Genomic DNA, 26129 nt, shown 5'->3' with positions numbered 1-26129 from the left:
GCTGTCTTTTGGAGAAATTGATTTAATATTCTTTAGGTTATACACTGGCTATTAAAAAATAAAACAAAACTGAATAGCTTTACCAAAACAGTATAGGAGGATTTTCAGATATTTCTGTCCCAGGCAAATAACAATAGCGAGATGATAAATAATTTTATTTATGCTAAGTACATAGAAATGTACTTAGATTTCTATGCCAAGTACAAATTTAAGCATTTTATGTTTTCATAACCAATATGTAGGTTCAGTATTTTTAATTTTACTGATTATCCAAATCTATGTATAGCCCTTTAAGCCTTTGCGTACAAAAGAAAAAAATGACATACACATACCAATAACTTTAGGCTCACATATCACTCATATAATTAATTGTAATACTAACAACACCAAATTTGAGGGTATTCTGTATTCCTCTGCATAGGATTTATTAATTTTTAGTTTTAGTTTTTACTGTTGGTCCTGAGGCTTGAACTCAGGGCCTGGGTGCTGTCCTTGAGCTTTTTTTTTTTTCCTCCTCAAGGCTAGTGATCTGTGACCTGAGCCACAGCTCCACTTCCAGTCTTTTCTTTTCTGGTAGCTAATTGGTGATAAGTGTCTCAAGGACTTTACTGTCCAGGCGGGCTTTAAACTACAGTCCTCAGACCTTAGCTAGGATTATAGGCATGAGCCACCAGTGCCCAGCCTGAGCATAGTTTTGTGATCGATTTCTCTATACATTCTCAGGTGTTTGCAATACACCTTTTAAATTGCATATAGGCGAAATTCTGACCCTCTGTGCCTGCTCCTAGCTTTGAAGGCTTCTCTGAATGCTGCTTTTCTCTTTCTTCTGCAGCAATCTTGCTTAGGCATAGAATTTTGTTTGCTTTGGCACTACCCTCTGTTTAAAATTCCTTTAATCTGCTCATTCCATGTTTTTAAAATGCATTTTGATGGTTGATGGTTCTATGAAGCATGTAACATGGATTTATTGCACTACTAAAGCATTCATTTGTGACCCCTCTTCTGTCTTACCTTGTAAAAGTGGATTTTTCAGCAGATTGTTGAATTTTGTCCTTCGTGGAGTTGTTCCTCTCACCTCAGACCTTGCCACACACACACACGCAGTTGGGGAAATAAGAAACAACACATACACTAGATCTAAAGTTTCATTAAAATTGCTATTTCTTGTCTCAGGCATTTTAAGTGGGCCATCTGTCCAAACATCGTTCTCTCTCTCTCTCTCTCTCTCTTTTTTCTGATCATTTCCTCGACTTATTCATGAGCTGTGGGAAGGCTCCTTTGTAGTCTCCGTGGAGCTGGTTCTGTCCCCCCTGAACACATCTATGTGCTTGCATAACATAGCTTTTCACCATGGTGGAAATTCTCTGAACTTGGTTCAGATGAATGGCCCACTTTCTGAGGGCCTTTTTCTTCCTGCAAAGATTTGTATGCAGGAACTGACCTCAGTGGCTATGGAATGCAGCATATTATCGTGGATCATTTTACAGACCACCCACTGTGGAAGTTATGATGAAGCATTTTTTGATGATTCTTTGACCATTAGCATTGTTTTAACTGTGTATTTCGCACTCACATAGGTAGTGGCATAATCAAAAATCAACATTTGAGTATCTTATTAGATGTTTTTAAGATGAGTGCAGGATTTGCTAACTAAAGGTTCTGTCAGACTAGGTCTATGTCTTCATAATAGAATCATACAAATATCTCTGCATTAGAATTCTTGGCAGGCTTTTAAATAGAATAGAATATTCTGGTAAATTAAATGTGTCAGCATTAAAATTGGCCACAATGTTTGACAGCTTTTCACTGTAAAATAGAGAATAAAACTAGGTTTTAGCAAATTCATTCTGGCCAGTGGATGATAATCAAAGTGGACGGGCCTGGGTAAGAGCTAGGATTTTTTTTTGTGTGTGTGAATTTCTCTTTATTGTGTTTTTAAAAGTTTTGCTTGTTTTTTGAAGTCTTACCTTCACATCAGCATTTCAGACTAAGTTGCACAGGTGAACCTTTGGTCCAGTGGCAGTCTTCACTTCAAACGCCCTTTGATAGAGGAAACTGTGTTCTCTATCACTTCTGTGGTGAGCTGAGTGAAGCTCGGGGCCTTTACCTCTTTTATTTTTTATTTTTTAAATTTAAAATTTTATTTTATTTTATTTGAGAACATACTGTACAGAGGGGTTACAATTACATGGGCAGGATAATGCATACATTTCTTACCAAGCATTGCAGCCTCCTCCTTTGTTTACCCTTCACCTCCCTTCCCAGCCACCCCCCTCCCCCCCCACCCAATCATACCCCCCCCCCCCCACCGAAATTGTAAAGCTGGTTTTGACATGACATTTTGTACTTCTCATTGTTGCAACAGGTCCACCTGAATCCTTAAACGACTTGTTTGTCCCCATCTCCTCCACATGTTATACTGACATCAAATATAGTGAAAGCGGGGGTTACACTGTGGGGGAGGGACATACAAAGCAACAAAGAAATAATCTTATAAATGCGTTAGAAACACATGCATGAAAGAAACGAAAACATTAAAATACATATTTAAGGGTTCATTTTCCTGGGAAGGATGGCCAATAGACACATGAAGAAATGTTCAACATCCCTAGCCATAAAAGAAATGCAAATCAAAACAACATTGAGATATCACCTCACTCCAGTTAGAACAGCAAAAATCAAGAACTCTAACAACAACAGATGCTGGAGGGGATGTGGACAGAAAGGAACCTTACTTCATTGTTGGTGGGAATGTAAACTTGTTCAACCACTTTGGAAAGCAGTATGGAGGTTCCTCAAAAGACTTCACATAGATCTCCCCTATGATCCAGCAATCCCACTTTTGGGCATTTACCCAAATGTTTACAAACAAGACCACACTAAAGCTACCAGCACAACTATGTTTATTGCAGCATTATTTACCATAGCTAAGATCTGGAACCAACCCAGATGCCCCTCAGTAGATGAATGGATCAAGAAAATGTGGTATATATACACAATGGAATTCTATGCCTCCATCAGAAAGAATGACATTTCCCCATTTGTTAGGAAATGGAAAGGTTTGGAAAAAATTATATTAAGTGAAGTAAGCCAGGCCCAAAGAAACATAGGTCCCATGGTTTCCCTTATTTGCAATATCTAGTATAGGTATGAGTCAAGCGGAAAAGGTCAGATAATGTGATGTTAGGAAAATGAACTCTTTTATTTTTTTTAACCGAGAGTATTCATAGCAATCTTCCCTTTTCTGTGTGTGTGTGTGTGTGTGTGTGTGTGTGTGTGTGTGTGTGTGTGTGTGTGTGTGTGTGTGTGTGTGCGCATTAACTTGCACGCATGCACACACAAGCGTGCTAGTCCTAGGACTTGAACTCAGTGCCAGGATGATATCATTGAGCTTTGGTTTTCAATGCTAGTGCTCTACCACTTGAGCCACACATAGCTCCACTTCCAGCTTTCTGGTGGTTAATCAGATATAAAGTCTCATGGACTTTCCTGCCTGGGTTGGCTTCAGATCTTAGATCTTCAGATCTTAGTCTCCTGAGTAGCTAGTATTGCAAATATAAACCATTGGTGCTTGGTGGCTTTTCTTTTTAAGTTCTGTCCATCAGAACTGGCATGTGCTGGGCCAGTGTTCTGCCACATGAACACATGTAATTTCTCTTTAAAAAATTAAAATATAACTTTAGATTATTGTAACAATCAGGATTGTGCTTGTTGAATTGAAATGAGTCATTTAAAATATGGAATGTATGGAAATAAAGCATATGTGTTTTTAGATTGAATATATTAGTTCTACTTTGTCTATTTCTGCTTCTGAAAATGTTTATATTTATTCTTTCGCTGAAATATATGTCCAACCTATCCATTTCATTTGAACCAAAACAAAATTATTGTTGAGCTCAGGGCCTGGGCTCTCTCCCTGAGCTTTTGCTCAAGGCTAGTGCTCTAGCACTTGACCACAGCTCTGTGGCTGGCTTTTTGGTGGTGAATTGGTGCTGTCTCTCTCAAATTTCTCTCCCTGGGCTCCTTTGAACACCGATCCTCAGATCCTAGCCTCCTGAGTAGCTAGGATTACAGGCGTGAACCACTGGTGCCTTGCTCCAAACAAAAATTTAAAGCCATGGAAAGGTAGAAGGCAAATTTGATCTGTAGAAGACTGAACTCATGCAGGGATTCCATACTTTTGCCTCTGATTGGAATCTCAAGGTCTAGTTTCACAGTGAAGCCTCTCTTTTACAGTCTTTTAATGTAATACCCTAAAAGTGTCACCTTGAAAGTAAAGTACCAGAGGAAGCCCTAGCTTCCGTCTCCTGCTTAGTTCTGCTTCTTCCCATTTGCCCATGTAGGAATGTTGTTCAGCAGGATGGAAGGTGTTCCCAGGTGCACTGTTGGAAGAGTAAGGGCTGAGATGTCAACATTAGGGCTTTTACTCAGAAGCCTGTTCCATAAGGTTCCCCTGGGGGCAAGCTACAACATATATGAAACAGATGTGGATCAAAATAAAGCAGTGGAAAAATAAATAGTAGCTAGTTCCTGAAGAGTGGCAGCTCGTCTTGCCACCATCTGCAAGATCGCTTTCTGTGGGAAAAATGTGTCCTGCCTTGGAGCAGGATGTCAAGAGCAGCCGCTTCCCAGCTCCTCTGGCAGCAGGAAGATAAAAGGTCTCACTAGTCACTTGAAAGAGTTGCTTACATCAGGCCACTGTGGCTGAAAAATAACCACAGCATTTAGTGCAGGTGAAGGAGAAGACAGTTCCTGTGAGAGGTGACATCCTCCCTGAAGAATCTGAGAAGCAATGGAGAGAGTCCAAAGCTACTGAAAAGGCAGCATTTTCAGTAACGGAGGGAAATAAGTGGATTAAAGTTAGCCTCTCCATTATTTAATGTAATCTTCAATATGTCTTTCTTATTCCAGTTACTATGTGCATAGTTTGATATAGAAGAAAATTGGCTCAGTGGAAAGATCTGGTATGATGGCAGAAGTTGTTTTGAACCAACTTCTGTGGGTTGGCAGAACCTGGGTGTTTTGTCCTCACTGTCTATAAATTTGGTTTAAAAGGGACTGGCCTTGATTTTGTGTGTGTGCTGGTCCCTGGTCTTGAACTCAGGACTTGTTCTAGAGGTGGTTTTTATTATGTATTTATATATTTATGTATTTATGTATGTATGTATGTATGTATGTATGTATTTTTGCTTAAGGCCTGAGATCTACCACTTGAGCCACAGTTACTTCTGGGTTTTTTGTTTGTTTGTTTGTTTTTGTGGGTTTTTTGGTGGTTAATTAAAGATAAAAGTCTCACAGACTTTCTTGCCCAGCTGGTTGCAAACTTTGATCCTCAGATCTTGAGTGGCTAGGATTACTCATATGAGCCACTAGCACCAGGCCAAGGGGCTGGCCTTTTAAGAGAATAATCAGAAATAAAATTGGATCCAAAGTGGGGCTTTTTTTTTTTTTTTAAAGAACTTGAAGGATAGCTAGCTTGTTAAAGATTTAACGTATATTCTGCCAAGTGCTAATATTTAGTGCTTGGTAAATAATAATGGGTATAAATATTGTAAATAACATTTAAATTAGCTTAATTCTGAAATCATTGCATCTGATTTCTTTAAAAATGCTTGGGGCCCACCACGGATGAAAGGACCCAAAATTTGTGTTATCTATACACAATGGAATATTATGCAGCCATTAGAAAGGACAAAATAATGGCATTTGAAGGGAAATGGATGGAACTAGAAGAAATCATGTTGAGTGAGGTAAGCCAAGAGTAAATAGACAAACAGCACATGGTCTCCCTGATAAGTGGATGTTCAAACTAAAACATAAGTTAATAAGACTTGAGAAACAAAGGACCTCCACTCATCTGGTTGAATCACTACTAAATAACCCCATGCTGCTGATCACATATATGGTATTTATGTGCATACCAGAGGGAAACTAGGAGGAGGGCATAGAATTAGAGGGAATCAGGGAAAAACATACAACAGTGGGACCCATCAGCTGCATTGGACATTGATCAAAATGAACTAAGCAACTCAAAGTATCTGTATAGTCAAAGCCCATAGAACTCATAAACTTTATAGACCATGATAGACAATTTGCCCCATGAAGGTTAGAATGTGTTTGTGACTTTAACTAAGCATCACTATCCCACAATACTATAAAATTATGTAATCCCGTAATCACAATAAAGAATTTGCAAAAAAAATGATGGGGCCACATTTGTTTTCTAAAATTTTTGGTTTTGGCTTTGGGGTTTCTTTGTACTCTCTTCTGGCTACTTTGACCCAGTTTTTGTGGAGTTTGTAACACTAACCATACATAGCAAACGACTTAAGTGGTAAGACTAGCATCGTTCAGAGATCTGGAAGCCTTTTTTAGATTTTAGGTGTTTAATAAAACCAGCATTAGAAAGGACACAGACCATGTTTTATTTCTCTTTGGTGCTTTATAACTTAGTGCTAACCACTTAGTATTTGTTGAAGTTGCAACTTGTTTTTATAATCTTTATAATTTTTTTCTAATTGACACCACTAAAGAACATTCTTTATTATTTTACAAGTAGAATAATGTATAGAGGCACATTTTTAAAATGTGATTATAGTCTCTAAAAAGAATAAAATGAAAGCTGGGTGCTGGTGGCTCATGCCTGTAATCATAGCTATATCAGGAAGCTGAGGTTTTAGGATTGTGGTTCAAAGCCAGCTGGGGCAGAAAAGTTCCTGAGACTATTATCTCCATTTAGCCACCAGAAAACCGGACGTGGCACTGTGGCTCAAAGTTGGTAGAGTGCAAGCCTGAACAAAAATTGCTCAGGGATAGCACCTAGACCCTGAGTTCAAGCCCCATGGCTGACAAAAAAAAGAAAAGAAAAAAAAAAAAAGAATGAAATGAAACCAAAGTAATTCCATATACCAAGCCATACTGACTTAGTAATTTATTGTATTTCTTTGAAGTTTAAAGTACATGCACGGTTCTTTATTTTATTGTAAATTTTCTTTTTTTAAGAAATTGCCTTGAATAATAGCAAATATTGAAAAATTTACTGTTGTTTAAGGGAGATTAACTTGTGAAAGATTGTCACAATTAAGCAACTGAAATTCCTCATTGATGGATGAGGGTTCTTAGAGGATATGATGTGCTGTGATTTTCCCACAGTGGCTGCTGTGGTCCTTGGTTGGACCTGTTTGTTAAACCTCTTGGGTTTAAATCTGAAAACTGCTCCCCCTGACACATCCCATCCCCAACAGTAGAATGTTTTAAAATGAAATGTTCTGAAATATACTCTTCAGCAGGTTTATTCTACACACTTAATATGAAAAGAAAATTAGTTTATTGCAACTAGTATAAAATTCTTAACTATTTTAGGGCTGGGAAGGTGGCTCAGTGGTAGAGCACTTGCCTTGCATGCCTGAGGCCCTGGGTTCGATTCCTCAGTGCCACATAAGCAAAAAGAAAAAAAGCCAGAAGTGGCTCTGTGGCTCAAGTGGTAGAGCGCTAGCCTTGAGCTGAAGAGCTGAGGGACAGTGCCCAGGCCCAGAGTTCAGGCCCCATAACCGGATCCCCAAAAAAATAAAAAATAAAAATAAAAATTCTTAACTATTTTACTTTCTTTCTACTTCAGAGTGCCAGTTGTGAAATCAGATATCAATACATGGGAGCTTTGTATAAAACTGCGTGATGAGCAACATGCTGCTCTCGCATCCAACAGCGGGTCAACATTCTGTGTGAGTTTTATTTCTTTTCTTGGTTATGTTGAAGTTATCTTCCAATACTTAACACCATTTCTAACTTATTCAGTGACGGTTTAAATTTAGTTTTCCACTGTATTCTCCTCTTTTTTAAAGAATTTGAATGTAAATGAATTTTTTGTTCTCTTATGCTAATTAGGAAGCACATTCCTACATTTAGCCACATTCTAAATCCACTTCCTGATACTAATTTTTGTTTCACGTTTATTGAAAAGTTTTTTTTTAATTTTCGCCTTTGCTGTGGAGAACATCTTTAGTTATAATTTCAAATGTATAATAGCTGTCACCTGTCGGTGACCATTATCTTCACATTTCATGTTATATACTGTTCTTGAGGTTAAGTTTACATTTTGAAATATTTTGTTTGTTTAAAGAATTTAACACTTGTGCCCTTGGACTAAACTTGTTTAAATTCTAGTCTACAATGAATAATGTTCAGTAAGATTTTGGTGTTTGTATGGTAGTACAAATGATGTTTAAAATCTATGATTGGAAATCACTAGACATATCATAGTGTGTTGTTATTTTACTTTATATGATTTTTGTATGTTAGCCCAACCTCAAGAAAACCGCTAAATAGTTAATAGAATGAGCATGTGTTTACTCAGCCCTTTTCTTTTTCCTGCTTCCACCAAAATATCCTTTTGTGTTACAGATACAAATGACTTTTTATCAGAATATTAAACAGTATTTGAAAGTCAAAATAATATGACTTTACTTTAAAAACTGATGTGGCTTGATGGGTGTGGTGCTTCTTTGTTCTTAGTAAGAAAATATTACCAATTGGAAATTAATGAGGCTCCATTAATTCAGTAGATACTTACTGCTTGCCTATTATGCCAGATAAGGCCTGGGCTGTTGCCCTAGAGAAGCTGATATCCTTGTGTAGTAGTCAGACTTACAAATAAGTAAGATCAGTTTACTAATTGAGTACTGTTCCTTGATTTTCTTGATACTTTGATTCATTTTATATGCCAAAATACCTTGTTTATTGCAAAATGCCTTGTTTATTGAAAGATATTTCAATCAGTTCTCAAGAATGGTAGCTATGATGGAGTTAAATAGTAGGAAACCTTTTTTGATCCTTCACAGTTCTTCTGACTCTGTGATATATTTCACAAGTGGGCAATAACCATCTATCAGGTTAAACAGTAACTGATATAAATTGAGTGGCAAATATTACCATCACAGTGGAGTGTCTTTCTAGGGTAGGTTAACTTTACAAAAATGTAGATTTCAGCAAATTTTCAGTTCCATATAGACTCACCACTGAGGCCTTTCTGAGATCTGTAATCTAAGACAATGATTGTTTTTTTAAAGCAGCACTTTGCCTTAGACAACTGCTCAGATCATTTGGTAGAGCTATAACTTCTTCATACCTATCTTCAATTCCATGGCCTGCCTGCTCAAACCTGTGTCTCCTGAGTTTTTTCCTATAAAATGATCTCCTGCTTCATTGAATTTGAAATTAGTATATTTAAATTTCTCCAGAAAGTATCCACCCTGATACATGGTACCAAATACTACTTCTTGCACGTACTGACTTAGCAGCCCTACCTGTGCAGAGCATACGCTCTAGGTCCTGAAGTCTTTTTTTCCTGGGTATGTTTCCCATCTGGAAGACTGAGCGCTCTGGGATAAGTAAAGGCACTGTAGTATGAAAATATTTATATTGTCACTCTTTGTTTTCATCATCAAGTGAAATCTGTGATTGTTTACTTCATTTTCTAGAATACCCACTAACACATCAAGGAAAAAAATTATCTTAGAATGACAGTCTAGATATGGAGTAATGACTCCAGAGATAATATAAGCACAGTAAAGTTCAAGTAAACCACTTAAAAATATATTAGATGTTTTAAAATATGAGAAAATTTAAATGAGGAAAGTACAGCAAATGTGCAGATCTTCTGAACAATTCTACTGTTGAAAAAATGAAATAATAAATAGCCAGGTGTAATTCTAGCTATTTGGGAAGTTGTGATCAAGTGGATCCTAGTTTAAAGTCAAGTAGAAGTTTTCAAGACCTTTTCCCCAACTCTCTTTGGGCACCATGGCTCATGTCTATCATCGTAAGTCATGTGAGTGCCAGAGATTGGGAGGGTTGCAGTTGTAGGCTAACTTGTGCAGAAAAGTCCACAAGACTCCATCTCTCAGAGGGAAGCTGCACATGGTGGCACACGCCTATCATCTTGGAAATGATAGGGTGCCTAAAATAGGCAAGCATATTCTTAGACAGGGATTGATTCCCTATCTGTAAACAAAACACAGAGCTGGAGGCATGGCTTAGTAGTAGAGTGCCTGTCTAGTAAGCTTAAAACCCTTTGTTCAAACCTCAGTACATCCAATATAAATACATAGACAGATGTCAGTTTTCTCTTTATTTCATCTCATTCTGCTCTTCCTCTTCTCCCACAAGGTGGTAGCTTTCCTACAGGTATGTGCTTCTTGTACCTGTTATGATTTTAACATATGTTTATACCACAGCAGTGGTGAAAAAGAATGATGCACAAATACTTAATACTACTTAATATACTTATACTACATACTATAACATGTACATCTACAGAATACACAAAACAAGAGCAGTTCTGTTTACAATAAAATTGTGAAGAATGTAGAGGAATATGGGGCAGGAGATACACAGGTCAGTGGTAGACCATGCATTTAGCATGCATGAAGCCTTGGGTGTAATGCCCAGGCCATGAGTTCAAGCCTTAGGACCAGCACAAACAGAAAGAAAGAAAGAAAGAAAGAAAGAAAGAAAGAAAGAAAGAAAGAAAGAAAGAAAGAAAGAAAGAAAGAAAGAAAGAAAGAAAGAAAGAAAGAAAGAAAGAAAGGAAGGAAGGAAGGAAGGAAGGAAGGAAGGAAGGAAGGGAGGGAAGGAAGGAAAGCAAGGAAGAAAGAAAAGTAAGGAAGAAAGAAAAGCAAGGAAGGATAAAAGGAAGAAAGAAAGAAAAGAGGAAGGCAGGAAGGAAGGAAAGGAAGGAAAGGAAGAAAGGAAGAGAGAGAAGGGAGAGAATGAAGGAAGGGAGGGAAGGAGGAAGGGAGGGAAGGGAAGAAAGAAAAAAGAAAGGAAGGAAGGAAGGAAGAAAGGGGTGGAGGAGCCAGACATGATGGTGCTCACCTGTAACGCCAGCACTTGGCAGCTGAGGTAGGAGAATGATGAGTTACACAGCAACGTGGAACTCCGTAGAGAGATATTGCTTCAAAAAACAAACAAGTGGGAACAGGACTTGACATTTTCCCAAAAAGATATTTTAAGTGTCCAGTAAGCATGGGAAAAGATGCTCAGTATCATTAGTAATTAGGGAAATACTCATCAAGCAATTAGCACAATGAGATACCACTTTCTACTCTCTGGAATGAGAAATGTCAGAATAGTCCAGATGTATAAGAAAATTAGCATAGAAATGTGATCTCTCCAAGGATGGAAAATGAGAGTTATTTTTACATGCATTTAAACTATTTTTTGGCCTGATGTTTCATAATACTTACTAATAAATTAGAAAACAGTTATATATAGTACTATATTGAGAATTAAAGTACCCAATAACCCTACCTCCTTTTTTTTTTTTTTTTTGCCAGTCCTTGGGCTCAAGCCCAGGAGTGCTCCAACCACCTCAGAGCTGTCCTTGAGATTTTCTGCTCAAGGTTAGCACTCTACCAGTTAGCTACATCTCTACTTATAAGCTTTTTTGGAAGTTCATTGGAGATAAGAAACAGTCTCATAAACCTTCTTGCCTGGGCTGGCTTCAAAACAGGATACTCAGATCTCAGCTTTCTGAATAGATAGGATTACAGATATGAACCACAGGCACCACCCACATTTTTGTTTCTAATAGTTATTTTAGCCTATTTTGATGGAGCAGCTGACTACTTTGGTTTTCATTTACTGAACTTTTATCTTGTCTTAGGACTGGTTAAGCACTTCACATGCATGAATTCATGTAGTCCTGATAAATAGACATGATTAGTAGATTTTTCCCGCTACAGATGAATTTACATGAGTTTGGAAATTGAGGTTCAGACATAGGGTTGTACAATTCTAGAAATTTAACTGTGCTGGACTGTGGCTAAGTCACTGTTAATATAAAGAATAATGTACAGAATATTTTTCTTACATTCATGATACTGGGTATGAGCAGCTGTTACAAAATATTTTTAAGACCTTGGACCTGAGATGTAGCTCAGTAGTAGAGCACTTGCCTTACCATGCATGAAACCCTGGATTTGACCTCTAGTACCATACTCCCTGCCCACATTTTTAAAAAACCTATTATTGTAGATGTACTATTCAAATTAGTGATAAAATTCAAAAATGACTTTTTAGCCATGATTTCACAGTTTTATCAAAGTAATTATATCTTTTTTGTTCCTCATAAGGTTTGAGATAGATAGAGATAGATAGATAGACAGACAGATAGATAGATAGATAGATAGATAGATAGATAGATAGATAGATAGATAGATAGGATTTTGTGTCTAAAAGAATTTGTACTTTCATTTTGTTTTCTAATAATGCTTGTTTTGGTTGATGTGAAATTCTCCCATCTTTGATGCCTGGGGTGGAGGGAGGGAAATGTTGTGCTTGTGTGGTATTCACATCATTGAAATTACCACCCTATATTTTTCTTTGCAAAGAAATGGTACAGTGATGAACATAGAATAAAAATAATAATTACATATGGATGCATAATAAGAAATAATTGTATACATGTCATTTGAAGTTTCCTTTCTCTGATATAACTAACCCTTTCCTAACCATGTATTTTGTTGTAGATTTCTTAACTCATAAAACATTTTACCATAGTTTCTTTTGATGTTTAAAGAGTATTTGGGGGCTGGGAATGTGGCTTGGTGGTAGAGTGCTTACCTAGCATGCATGAAGCCCTGTGTTCAATTCCTCAGTACCACATACAGAAAAGGCTAGAACTGGCGCTGTGGCTCAAATGGTAGAGTTCTATCTTTGAGCAAAAGAAGCTCAGGGACAGTGCCCAAGCCCTGAGTTCAAGCCACAGGACTGGCCAAAAAAAAAAAAGTATTTTGGTTATTTGGTTTTAAGTGTAGCTGTTTAAGTATTTGTGTACCAAGTTTATTTTAAAAAAATAACTGAATAAACTTAGAATATACAGTAAATAATCTTATATGCAAATCTTCAGTTTTTTGTGTTCTATAATATAATTTTAAACATATATTGAACAAGAGTATATATGTGCATTTAAGCCACAGTTGGTGTTCCTTTTATATTATTACAACATGAATAAAAATGGTAAAATCATGCCTTATTATACTTATACGTATATAAGACACATAGTATTAGAAAAAAACAACTAATAATGACTACCTTTTTGTCTGTAATGTCAGTTTTTAGACTAGGCTCTTGTCTTTAAAGATGAAAAGGACATCAGCAAATGAAGTCAGTTAACTATTTCATATATACCTATGTCTAAACTTTTATTTTAAAAGATGATCTTTTACATAGCTGACATGTACAGGAGGCAGATAACAAAGAATATTTTTGAAGGAACTTTTTAAAATGAATATTACAGTATCATTAGGAATTTTATAATTAAGAAATACTATGATCCTATTTAGAAATTGATCTTCAGTACATGATAGATATAAAAAGTTGAGGTAAATGTTTTGACGTTATGTGACTTTCAATTTTTTTTCTTTTGACAGCAATTAAATATACATATACATATATATATATTCATGCAAAGGATTTCTTTTGTCAGGTAATTTTTTACTTAGGCATCCATAAACTTTAAAAGGTTTTCTAAAAAGGAGAGAGGAAAAATTGTATTTGAGAGATAATATTTTTTCAGTGGAATTATACAAAGAAAAAATGTACATAATCACATGAACATTTATTTTAGCTGGGAGATAGTGGCTAGTGGCTCATGCCTGTAATCCTAGCTACTCAAGATGTTGATATCTGAGAATCACAGTTCAAAGCCACCCAAGTCAGGAAAGGCCATGAGACTGTTATTCCCAATTAACCACCAAAAAGCCATCAGTAGAGTTTTGGCTCAAGTGGTAGAGCACCAGCCTTTTGCTAAGCAAGAACACCTAAGCCCTGAAATTCAGGCCTTAGTACTAGTACTAGCACACATGTGTGTGCGTAGTACACACACAAACACACACACAAAGAATACTTATATCCTTGATAAAAATTTCCATTTGAGGGGGAAAAAAATGACTGAATGAGGAAGTTGAGCAGAAACTGGATAGAATAATTCTTCCAAAGCCTTCTGCTTTTCCTTCTTGAGGTGCATAAACGACTCAGAGCAATGACTATGAAGAGTGAAGAGGTGTGTATGTTTTTCTAAGTGAAATATTGTGAGCTTAGTCCAAGGTTTTGCTTAGGATCCCAGAATTCATAATAATATCCTGGCATTCAAACATCACTGGGGGTGTTTTAGAGAACCAGTGATTCATCCTAAAAGTCCAAAAGTAACTTCCCCACCTGGAGCTGAAGAATGGCCCTTCAGAGCAAATGCATGCAAATCAGCTTGGTATGTGATGGAAGGGGGTCCAATAAACAAGGCTGTAGAAAAATCAAGCCTGAAGAGTAACCTTGCACAGCTTGATCTGTTGACTTTTAAATTCAGTCTTTTCAGTGGGAGTCAGACTCACTTTTGAACCATAGGACAAAATTTTCATAAAAATGTGAGGCTCCTGCCCACGTAATCTGGAAAATTGCCCGTCTAATTGGGTGCACAGCTGCACCTGTACCCTCTCAAATGGCTCAGGCATGTTGTGCTCAAGAGCCATATAGCTTGTTATGATGCTAAGTGAAGAACAAAAGTAAGTTGTAAAATTGAGTTACTTGGGAAATGAAATACATGAAATGATGAGATTGGTTGTTATGGTATTAGAGTTGGCAAATACTATAATTAAATCTTCAAGTTTTTTTTTTTTTTAGCATGTTCTCTGATTTCTGACACAAGAATTTTAAGATAAAATGTTTAGTGTTGACACCAGATATTCAACTTTAGTTCAGTCCAATTTTATAATTCTTGGTGAAATAGATGTTGTAGTACAGGACAGTATTATTGGTACTGGTCAAATTTCCACAGCAAAATGTTACTTTCAATTATTTTTTAAAATTAATTTTATTATGATAGTGATCCTTCCAACTTAATGAGCAGTGAAGCCATCTGCTAAAATATTTGATGAGTGACTCAGCCATTTAGTGATTGTTTTTATACACACACACATATAGTCACTGTGCATTTATTTATTGTAATATAATTTAATGGCTGTTCATTGAGTATGTCCTATGACACAGTTTCTAGAGAAACAATGGTAATCAAGAAAGAGAATAGAGGCCAGGCCTGGTGGCTCATGTCTGTAATCTGGGTTGGAAATTGAGAATCATGGGCAAAAAATAAGCAATCCCCCTTCCCTCCTAGTCTCAAAAAAAAAAAAAAAAAAGCCAAGTAATCTTACCTATGCAGGAGGAATAATAGTAGGAACTTGGTGCTATGCACTCAGCTTTGGGGGAAAAAATGTGAGATCCTGTCTGAAAAATTAAGGAAAACAAAAGGCTGAGGCTATGGCTGAAGAAGTAGAATGCCAGTCTACCAAGTGTGAGACCCTGAGTTCAAACTGCAGTACTGCCAGAGCAAGGTGAAGGATATATCTTACTTTTCATAGCTTGTCATTTGTTGAGAAAAACAAGCAAATGCCTGTGTCTGTAAAGTAGGAGAAGCACATGGTAATAAGGAGAGCAGATGATATGGAGAACAAATGCGGGAGCCCCAATCATGGGCTTGGAGATGGTTGATGGAAGCTTTAGGAAGGACACTGGGTGAGGGTGAGGACAAAGAGTCAGAGTTTTGAAAACATGAATAGAAAGTACAAGGAGACATCTGATTCATTGGAAAGTGGAAGAAGTCATGTGCAGATGGGGACTGGAGGCAGGCTGGCATTCAGGGAGAAGGGTAACAAGAAGCGGGGGGTGGGGGGGGGGTGGGGGGGGAGATAACGGAGGAATGGCTGAAGAGAGCTGTGGAAGCTTGTCAGCCATGTGAGTGGGCGTGGCTGGAGTGGATCTGGAGGGCAGAGCCACAGGCTTTCCTGCGAGCCGTGTGCCAGGGTATGTTTGAGAAGACTGCTATGACTATGTCTACTTCCCGAGGGGAAGTCACAAAAGGCAAGAGGCAAGTGAGCAGACTGAGACTGAGACTGAGCCTTGACTACTAGTGCTTTGACAGTGGATGAAGCCAGGTCAGGGTGAGAGAAGTTAAAATGGGAATCAGCTCCAGAGATGTAGCTAGATGATAAAACTACTGTTATTTGAGCTGTAATAATACTAACTAAATAATATGTGTTTAGCACTATGACACATACAATATGTCATTTAATATTAATAGTCACCTTAAGTATCTATATTCACATATTTTATATCTATATCTGTCCTTTAATCTTTATACCAGTAATACTTTAGGTCTAGAAAGCCTAAGTGCTATTATTATTTTAATTTTAAATGTGAGAAAATGGAAGTATAGAAAGGTTAATTCATTTTCCCAAAGCCACACAGCTAGTCACTGTGTGGCTATTGAGACCCAGAATTCTATCTGTGGCTTCTGAGTTCCCATCTCCAAAATGCTACAAAATCTCAGAATGTAAAGGGAGAGACTGTTTTAACCAGATGAAGTCAGTAAATATTGAGAGGTCACATGAAATAAAAACTAAGATGTATCCATTTGTTGGCTTTAGCAAGACCAATTGAGAGTAGTCTCACTGTATACTAGGGATAGAAAACAGTTGTAGTGCTAGAGATAGGTGAGTCGGCCTGAGTGACTCCTCTAAGAAAGACAAGAGGGCAAGGAGGCGAGCACTGTGGTTTGACAGGGCCATAGTGTTGTGGAGGGATGTATTCTGAGTTTGGAGTACATGGGAGGTTTTACTGGGGATTGAATCCAGGGCCTTTCATACACAAGTTCTACCATGCAGCTGTATATGTCAGCATTCTTAAGTGCTTATAATACTGCCAGAAGGAAGTGTTTGAAGATCAAGGTCTGAGCCAAAGAGAGAGGTAGCCCCGTTCTTATCTGAGGGAGAGGAAAAGGAGCTAGAGATGAGAGAATGGTGGCCATTTATTTTCTTCTAGCCATCTCTTTAAGAGCAATTTTTAGTACTGATCAACAGTTTTCAGAATTCCAAGTTGTTTTCAAATTGACAACTTAGTATAAAAGTCATGTGTTTTGAGCCAAATACCATGAGTCAGTAAATTTGTCATACATATATATTGGTTGTAGGGCTTGAACTCAGGCCCAAATGTTGTACCTGAGCTTTGCTTTTTCTCTCGAGGCTAGCGCTGTACCACTTTGAATAACAGCATCACTTACTTCCATTTTTCTGGTGGTTAATTGATAAGAGTCTTACAGACTTTCCTGCCTGGGCTGGCTTTGAACTGTGATCCTCAAATCTCAGCCTCCTGAGTAGCTATGATTACAGGTATGAGCTACCAGTGTCCAGCTTTGTCATACTTTTAATAAGTTGATTTGATATCTAATCAGAATCTCTGTGTGGGTAGTATGTATGCACGTGTACACATGCATGCATGTGTGTGCGCACTGTGAATCAGAACCTTGCCTAAGTTAGGTATATTCCTTGCTATGAATGTTTTGAAACTCTTTACAATGAAATGTGTATTTTACATTTCAGTAAATTTTAATAAGGGTAAATTTAGTTCAATTTCATTTGTCGACTTTTCTGATACATGTTATATTTAACATGTTGAAATACATTTTTACAGAATATTGCTTAATTACTTTTTTTTTTTTCCAGTCCTGAGGCTTGAACTCTGGGCTGGGGCCCTGTCCTGAGCTTCTTTGCTCAAGGGTAGCACTCTACCACTTGAGTCTCAGCACCATTTCCGGCTTTTTCTGTGTAGGTGGATGCTAGGCAAGCACGCCGCTACTAAGCCACATTCCCTGGCTTTTTAATAACTTTTGAGGACAAATAAAACTGAAATGCTAAGATTACTAATATGTGTACTCACAAAAATCATTTTATCATACATAAATGGATTAATTTATCTTTGTGTTATCTCAAAATTACTTATATTCTTGAGAAAAGATAAAATAAAGTAAGTTAAAGCATTTGCAGAGTTTTTTTTAAAGCACCAAGAATAAAAATTTAACCTACCTTCCACTGAGAATTTGATTTCAGTCTTTCATAAGTCAAATCTGGAGACCATTATTTTTAAGCTAATTACTTTCATTTTTGTGGTTAACAGAAGATAGTAAAGCAAGCTCAAGTTAAGTTACTTATATTTGTATTTAGAAATCAACATCTTGAACAACAGCAAGAAATTCGTCAGCAGTGGAAACTGCAAAGCATAGGTATAATGGCTTTGTGGTGGACAAAACTATGTCAATGTGGCATATTTTGCAGCAGAGGGCAGCTGGCCCATCTGTATGGATCTGTCTTAAGTTGTTCTATAGCCTTTTGTAGGAGAGTAAAAGATCTATCCCTTCTGCCCTTCTTCACTCTCACTTCTTCTATCCCTTCTGCCCTTCTTCACTTTTACACCTGTAAAAAAGAGATTGTCAAGTAAGAAGCATACGCATTTAATGCAGTTTTTACCTTTCTAAGAAGAAGTGTTAAACCTGGGTGTGTTGATGAGGCGTGGAGAGTCCTGGGAGATGTTCTAGGGCAGATAAGGGTGAGTTAAGGGTGGGGAACTGGCATGGTTAGTGAGGCTTGTTCATTTTTTCTCACCATCCTTCCCTCTTTAGCAACAAGGGGGCTCCTTTTCTATGGAGCATCTATGAGGCCACCTCTCATATGAAGTGTGGTGACCTTCAGGGAGGGTTGGAGAGCCCTGTAGGCAGCTGCCATTTCTTGACTTAGCATAATCCTTATGCCAAAGGCATATTTTGGGGGTAATTGGCCTGGAACTCCCTCTTTCCTCACTGTAGAGTGATTTCCACAACTTCTAATAGCTTTTACATCTGCTTCTATTTACACACGTTGTATGCTTCACTAATTTGCCTACTGATGATTAATAAAATCAATACCAAATGCATTTTAAAACTGTAACCCATGTATTAGTCCTTGCAATTTTGGATTTAGTAAGGCATTTAAGAATTTGACTTTTATTCAGCTATTCTAATTTTTGTGCCTTATTTTAGCTTATTGATTCGCAGTGCTAGAGATGAAACCCAGAAGCTCAAATACTACACAGCACTCTCCACTAAGTTATATCCTTAGTCTTTATGCTTTATTTAAAGTATGTCAAGTTGTAATCTATACTCATGACTTGAGTATATACTTTTTCAAAAAGTGTCATTTTTAAGTTACTGAGATTGGCCCTGTTTATGGATGATTTGTTGCTGAATGTGAATTTATAAGTGTATAATACCAGGCAGCGCTTTGAAATAGATAATATCAGTATATAAAAATCTACTCTTCTTTTTACTATAATTTTTCTCTGTCAGTAATGTAGCACTGTGTGTTGTTCCTAGGAACTTACTCTCTGCTGTAAAGTTTCCTCTGGCCTGAAGTCTGAGTTGGAGCACATTTTCTGAAATGTCATAGGATGCTTTAAATTTTCTTGGAGCAGAGGAAGGGGGAAAAGAGGGTAGCTCACTTGTCTCCATTATTTGAGTCACTGAGTTGAATTCAAACAAATGTATTTAGTGTTTCCATGAATTCACATTTGAAGGGAAAAAAAAAACCTTAGAATTTTAAAGATTGTAGGAATTTGGCTTCTTTCTGCCAGCTCCTAACTCAATAGAGAAGAACATACAGGGCTAGAGGACTGGGTCTTACCGTGATTATTTGGTGAGGAGAGAAGCCAGAGTCTCCTGATGGCTAGGCCTTTCTTCTTCTTCCTCTTCCTCCTCTTCTTCTTCCTCTTCCTTCTGCTCCTTTCCTCCTCCTCCCTTCCTCCTCCTCCTCCTCCTCCTCCTCCTCCTCCTCCTCCTCCTCCTCCTCCTCCTCTTCCTCCTTCTTCCTTTTTCTTTCTTCCTTCTTCCTTCTTCCTTCCTCCTTCTTCTTCTTTTGCCAGTCCTGGGGCTTGGACTCAGGGCCTGGGCACTTTCCCTGAGCTTCTTTTTGCTCAAGGCTAGCACTCTACCACTTGAACCACAGTGCCACTTTGGCTTTTTCTGCTTATGTGGTACTGAGGAATGGAACCCAGGGCTTCACGCATGCTAGGCAAGCACTCTACCACTAAGCTCAGCCAGTCTTTTATTGAGGAAATGTTCTTGTTTGTTGTTTTTTCTTTTTCTTTTATTGTGAAAATACTGTACAGAGGGGTTACAATTACATGGGCAAGATAATGAGTACATTTCTTATCAAGCATTGTAGCTTCCTCCTTTGTTTCCCCTTCCCATCCCTTCCCATCCCTTCCCATCCCCCCCCAATCCCCCACCCCCCACCAAAGTTGTAAAGTTCATTTTTCAACATAATGACTTGTACATCTCATTGTTGCAATGGGTCCACCTGTATCCCTATTTAAACCATTTGCTTTTTCCCCTCCCCTCTACAAATTATACCAACATCAAATACAGTGAAAGCAGGGGTTATACTGTGGGGGAGGGACATACAAAGCAACAAAAAAATCTTATAAATATGTTAGAAACAATCGTATGAAAGAAGAAAACATTTGAATACATATCTTGGGGTTCATTTCCCTAACAGCAACTTATCTGACCTTTTCTGCTTGACTCAGACATACACTAGTTATTGCAAATAAGGGACACCATGGGACCTATTTTTCTTTGGGCCTGGATTACTTCACTTAATATCTTGTTGTTTTTGTTGTTGTTTTGCAGTGCTTGGGTTTGAATCCAGGTCCTGGCATATACTGGGCAATTGTTTACCACGCAGACTGAAAACTGAATTTTAGAAGCTATGTCAGGGTCAGTTTTTAATCTCTTGTTTTTAGGAGGGTAGTTGAAATCTAGCGTTTCTCCTATTAAGAAGCTTCTCACATCTAATAATTGTGTTCCTTAAGAAAAAAATGTGACTTCTTGATATGATTATACTGTGACAAATGATATAGAAAGTTACACAGCCTTGAAAGAATTGACATTAAGACAACTTTATTCTCTTGGACAGTATTCCAAATTCTGGATGCATTTTGTTTTACCACATGATAGCCCAAGTAATAGATGTGAAATGAAATATTTTTGTTAAACCAGTGTTTTAAAGTCCAGTAGCCCAAGTAGTAGATGTGAAATGAAATATTTTTGTTAAACCAGTGTTTTAAAGTCCTCAGTTTCTTCTACTGGCTTTTATTAGCCACTAAAGTCTTAACGGTAAAATCCTGGTTTTATGTATCAGAAGAAAATGGTGGCTCTAACTATAGCTAATTTTTAAATTAAATTTTAACCACATATACCTAACAAATGTATGAAGCATAAATATTGATACATCTTCTTTCTTTTTGGGGGATGTGGGGGAGAGGTGGTGGTCATTGAGATCATCCCTGAAAGTTGAACTGCAGACCAGAAAGAAATTTAAATTAGTGATAAGTAGATTCGTTCTATCTTAACGCTGATTTTCCAGTAATGAAATAGTGTAAACTCTTGACATTACTTTTATAGAGCTTTGTAGTTCATAAAAATAACATGGCTGTAGAGCCTCCATGTGCGTCAGCTGCAACGGAATGTTTTGATGTCTTCGCAAAAGGCGGACGAGTGCTTTCCTTTGAAATGTGTGAGGCAGTTTGAGATGCAGCTTCTCAGATGGATTTAATTAGTCCTTCATAGGACTGGATGTCCGTTTGTTGCAGCTGAATTCTCATTTCATTCACCCATAACTAGAAACACCTCTCTTCAAACGGGTTTCTTCAAAGAAAGAGGGGTTTAGGGTTCTATGTTTTACTGCTTTTTGATGTTGGTTTCCCTTTAACTGAGAAGACCTTATGTTTATACAACTGTTATTATTAAGCAAACATAGCTCGCCTCACCCAGGTTCCTTTTGTACCCAGACTGGTTATTGGTGGCATTCAGAGATCTGTAGAATAGATCTTTCCTGTGAGGCAATTATAACAGCTGTGTATTTTCATATTTTTTTGAGAAGCACGAACACAAAATATGGACATGAATTTGTGGAATAATTCTTTACATCCCAAATTTGAATGTTCATATATGGTAAAAACCAGTAAGTGAAAATATAACCCAGTGGTGGTTTGTTTCAGAAGTGAATCAACAAGAATGGTTGACTGTCAGTAATTGTGGTTAGAGTTACATGCTTTTCAGTAAATATGTTGAAAGAATGAAAATATATCCTTTATAGGAAAAGTATGCTTTCAAAAATACACCCTACTATTGATACTTTTTAAATTTTCCCCAAGCCTTCACAGTTCATTAGAACAGCTACTTGAATTTACACTGCCAGTGGTCTTTCTTCTCTTTTCTAGTGAATGTGTCTATGGCTTGGCATGCTCCGTCATCAAGGCAGCTTTTATCTTCTGTGCCCACAATTCTAATTACATTTCAGGGGGCTGTGATCTCTCCCAGAATCCTGTTCATTCATTGTGTTCAGGGTGGATTGCTTCGGGGGTTTTGGGAGCCGTTCACACATGGACACAAGTTTGCATCTCTTAAGTTTCTTTGCTCCAACATCCAATTTTTATAAGAATCCTAAAAGTGACTCTTAAACTTCTTATTACTCTTTGCCTTTGAGGAAAGACAAAGTTAATTTAGATTGTTGAAGCTTAAAATTGTTCCAAAGACAGAGCTCACATAGAAAAAGAGGTAGTATTAGATCCCACAAATTCTTCTGGTGTCTTGTTTTGATATGTCATCAGACTTGTATTTCTATTTGTGTCTGAGCTATAACCATACATTCTCATCTTACCACAAATTCTTATAAAACGGTGGCAGTTTCTAAAACACAAAGGTCAAAAATGCACCACCATTGGAGATACTCAAAATTACACACAAAAGATTAAAAGGTAAGACAAAATATTTTGAGTAGTGAAAGCAGTCAGAAAGAGATTTTATGAAAAGTGCCAATATATATTTGGCTAGTGATCTCTTCTTGATTATGTGTTTTTTGATATGTGAATATTTTACAAAACTCCTGGTGTTGTGATAATGATAGATGTGGTACAGAAATATTTTATCACACTAATTTAAATTTAGTAATTTTTAAAATGGTAGGTATGATTTAAAGTACTTTTAATGGTTCTGCCTTGGTACAGTGTCACATGATTTCCTAATGTTTTTATTTATTGAAAATGCTGTAAAAATCATAGTAGAAATAGAACATGTTAAAGGTCAGAACATTTGCAAGTAGTCATTTTTATCAATTTGCAAGATAGCTTGTTATGGAAACCTATTTCTAGTAGTTGGAGCTAATAAGTAGCATATTTCAGTGGTCACATTTTCTATTATGCAAACAGGACAGTCTTATAAACAAGAAATATCAATCACATCAGATATAGGGACATAGACAACCATGTTCTTCCTCCATTATTTCACTTTGTAAAAACTTACCTACCTACCTTCAGCACTGACAGAATTTAATTTGAGGCTAGGTAAGGGGTGGTAGAGGAACAATAACTGTGTTTTGAAAAAAGCAGTCTTTGAAGACCAAGAAACTTCCTCTGCTCTTATCAGTTATGCAACCTTTGAAGAACATTCCTTAACCCCTGAGAGCCACTGCCAAGCCAGTGCCTGAGGAAGTGCTGGAACAGGAGAAGATAAGGACTTGAATTTCAATGCCAATCTTGGAATTGCTGGCTCTGAAACCCAAGCTAGGGTTAGTTATCTCTCCTGAGCCTTAGTTTCTCTTGTCTATAAAATAGTGATAATATTCCTTATAAAGGTCAAATGCGATCCTATGTATAAACTAGTACAGTAATCCGAATGTGGGATTTAAACTATGTCTCTTATGTTTATAACACTGTACATACATATGTACATGCATACATACAAACCCATATATAACTTTATTTCTAAAAGAATCTAACATTGCCTTTATTTATCAACATTATTTCCATTGTATGAAAACATTTGTGTAAAGTTTTAAAAATAAGAAAATTTTAGGAATATACAAGTATCAACAGGACATGTGAGTACCAGTTACTTTCCTGAGATCCTGTTCTTCATGATCTCATTTTCTTTATGATACACTTTTTTGAGAATATAATGAACTATATGGAATGTAACTATAGAAATAGTCTTGACTAGATGGCTGATTTGGCAAAACTTTCCTGAGTAAAGCTGATGTCTCCCCTTCCTTCCCGTCTCGAGTTGTCATCACAGATGTCTCCCCTTCCTTCCTGTCCCTAGTCGTTGTCCCCCCCCCCCACCCCCTCCCCCGCCCTGTCCCTTTGGTGGTGACCCATAAGACCCTGCAGTTTTTCCTTTGCCCACTGTAGGGCGCACCTACACTGTTTAGGTGCAGGGGTGGGCTGGATCCTGTTCTTGGGAGATTGTCTCTTCATCATTTAGAGCCTTTTCCTTATTTATGGTGCTGTTATGAACTCTAGACATCATGACTTACCACAGCAATTACAGAATCATCATTCTTTACAACATAATATTGGTCTTTGCTGTTGTGCTTTTACCTGTAAATATCCTTACCAATGGCTGGGTTGAGATCAACTTGAATTTAGATGTGCTCCTTTGCTTGCTGTGGAAATCTTGAGCAGTTAACTTCTCTAGCCTCAGGCTTGGCATCTGCAAACTATAGCTGATGATACCACTGTAGGATTGTTCTGAAGATTCAGTAAATGTAATACATACTAAAATAACTGATTAGTATTAAGACCCAAACATGTTCTATTCTCTCTCTCTCTCTCTCTCTCTCTCTCTCTCTCTCTCTCTCTCTCTCTCTCTCTCTCTCTCCCTTTCTCTCTCTCTCTCTTTCTCTTCTCTCTCTCTCTCGGTTTAACTTCATTTTCTATTTTTTTATTTTTTATTTTTATTTTTGGATCTGGTCGTGGGGCCTGAACTCTGGGCCTGGGCACTGTCCCTTGGCTCTTCAGCTCTTCACTGTCCCTTGAGCCACAGTGCCACTTCCGGGTTTTTTCTTTTTGCTTATGTGGTGCTGAGGAATCGAACCCAGGGCCTCATGCATGCAAGGCAAGCGCTCTACCACTGAGCCACCTTCCCAGCCCTAACTTTATTTTCTAAACAAGTGACAAAATCTTAACAGCTGGAATTAAAACCAAAAGACATTCATAATCTGGATATCACCAATGTGGCAAGTTCTGTTTTGATTCAGTGGTGTTCCCCCTATTTTTTTTTAAAGGGGAAACTTTTATTTCTAAAGGGGGTTATGGTATTTTCTAACTTATTTAAAGCTTAACAAAAATGAACCTTGCCTGAAATTTCAGAGCTTACTATAAATGACTGTCATGTCACTGTGCTTCTGTGTTTGCTCTTAGTCATATTTATCAAGGCAGTATGGTGTTAAATTGGTACTGTTTTGCTTTGTCATTTTTTTAAAGATAAAATCTGTCAACTACATTTAGATATGAGATTATATAGGTATTATAGGGAATAAGATTAAAGAAAACAAGGAGAGATTATATGTGTAGCACAGTCCTTTGTTGTAAATATCTGGACAACCTAGTTGGGTAACTGAAAAATTAATGTAGTTTGACAAAAAGTACTTATAGCTTTGAAAGCTAGTGACAGTTACTTAAGAGCTGGCTGCATGTAAAGCTCTTTAATCCTTGAAGCTGAGCATGTTTAATTGAAAAGATGGTCTTAATGCTTTCATGATCAAATTTAAAACATGTTTAGAAGAATTTAAAGTTTTGTTTATAGGCGACTACTAAAAACACCAAGAAAGTGTGAGTGTTGCTAGTAGTGGGTGGTAGTGGTGTGGCTTCTATTAGTTTATCAAAGATTGAAGGTCTATTCTGTTCTAGTCCACATAATTGGTTTAGATTTATAAATTGACATTTGACTAGAAGTTTACTCTAACTCTGGTCTTTTAGTTTAATCTACTCCACAGTATTTTATATATTCATATAAGTATACCATACTTTATCACACATTGAGTACTTCAGGAAAGAGGTGTTTCATTCTTGCTTGAGTGCAGCATTCCAGCTTGTAATTAAGCTGCACTACAAGAAATGTACTAACTTGCAAGGAGGATATTCTTGCTGGCATTCTGTATATATCATTTGCTTATTCAAGCATGTAAAACTTCAACAAGAGGAGGTAATTTTGCTTAGATTTCTTGATTTGAATTGTTCTACTATTTGGCACTGGGTGGAAAAAGGAAAAAAATCATATTGAAAGCATTGTTCTGTTAATGAAGTTGCTTGTCCTTTTTTGTGCCAAATTTGGCAGGTAAAATTACCATTTATTCCACTTGCTAGAGCTGGAGAATAGATTGTTGAGGAAAAGTAGCAATTTAAGTAATGACACTAGATAGTAGATAGAATGT

General features: G+C 37.2%; 1 protein-coding gene across 1 annotated transcript in view; it reads left to right on the top strand.

The window, feature by feature from the left end:
• Pcca (propionyl-CoA carboxylase subunit alpha) overlaps positions 1-26129 on the top strand; it is a 296255-nt gene that overhangs the window by 192055 nt on the left and 78071 nt on the right. Inside the window, exon 19 of the mRNA XM_070002672.1 lies at positions 7619-7721. Coding sequence (XP_069858773.1) covers positions 7619-7721 — 103 coding nt within the window. The remainder of the gene's footprint in view (positions 1-7618; positions 7722-26129) is intronic.

This window comes from Dipodomys merriami, unplaced genomic scaffold (assembly GCF_024711535.1).
Source record: "Dipodomys merriami isolate MVZ:Mamm:240054 unplaced genomic scaffold, mDipMer1.0.p SCAF_6, whole genome shotgun sequence".
NCBI classification, from domain to species: domain Eukaryota; kingdom Metazoa; phylum Chordata; class Mammalia; order Rodentia; family Heteromyidae; genus Dipodomys; species Dipodomys merriami.
The sequence above is the reverse complement of the archived record's forward strand: the minus strand, read 5'-3'. Positions and strand labels throughout refer to the sequence as shown.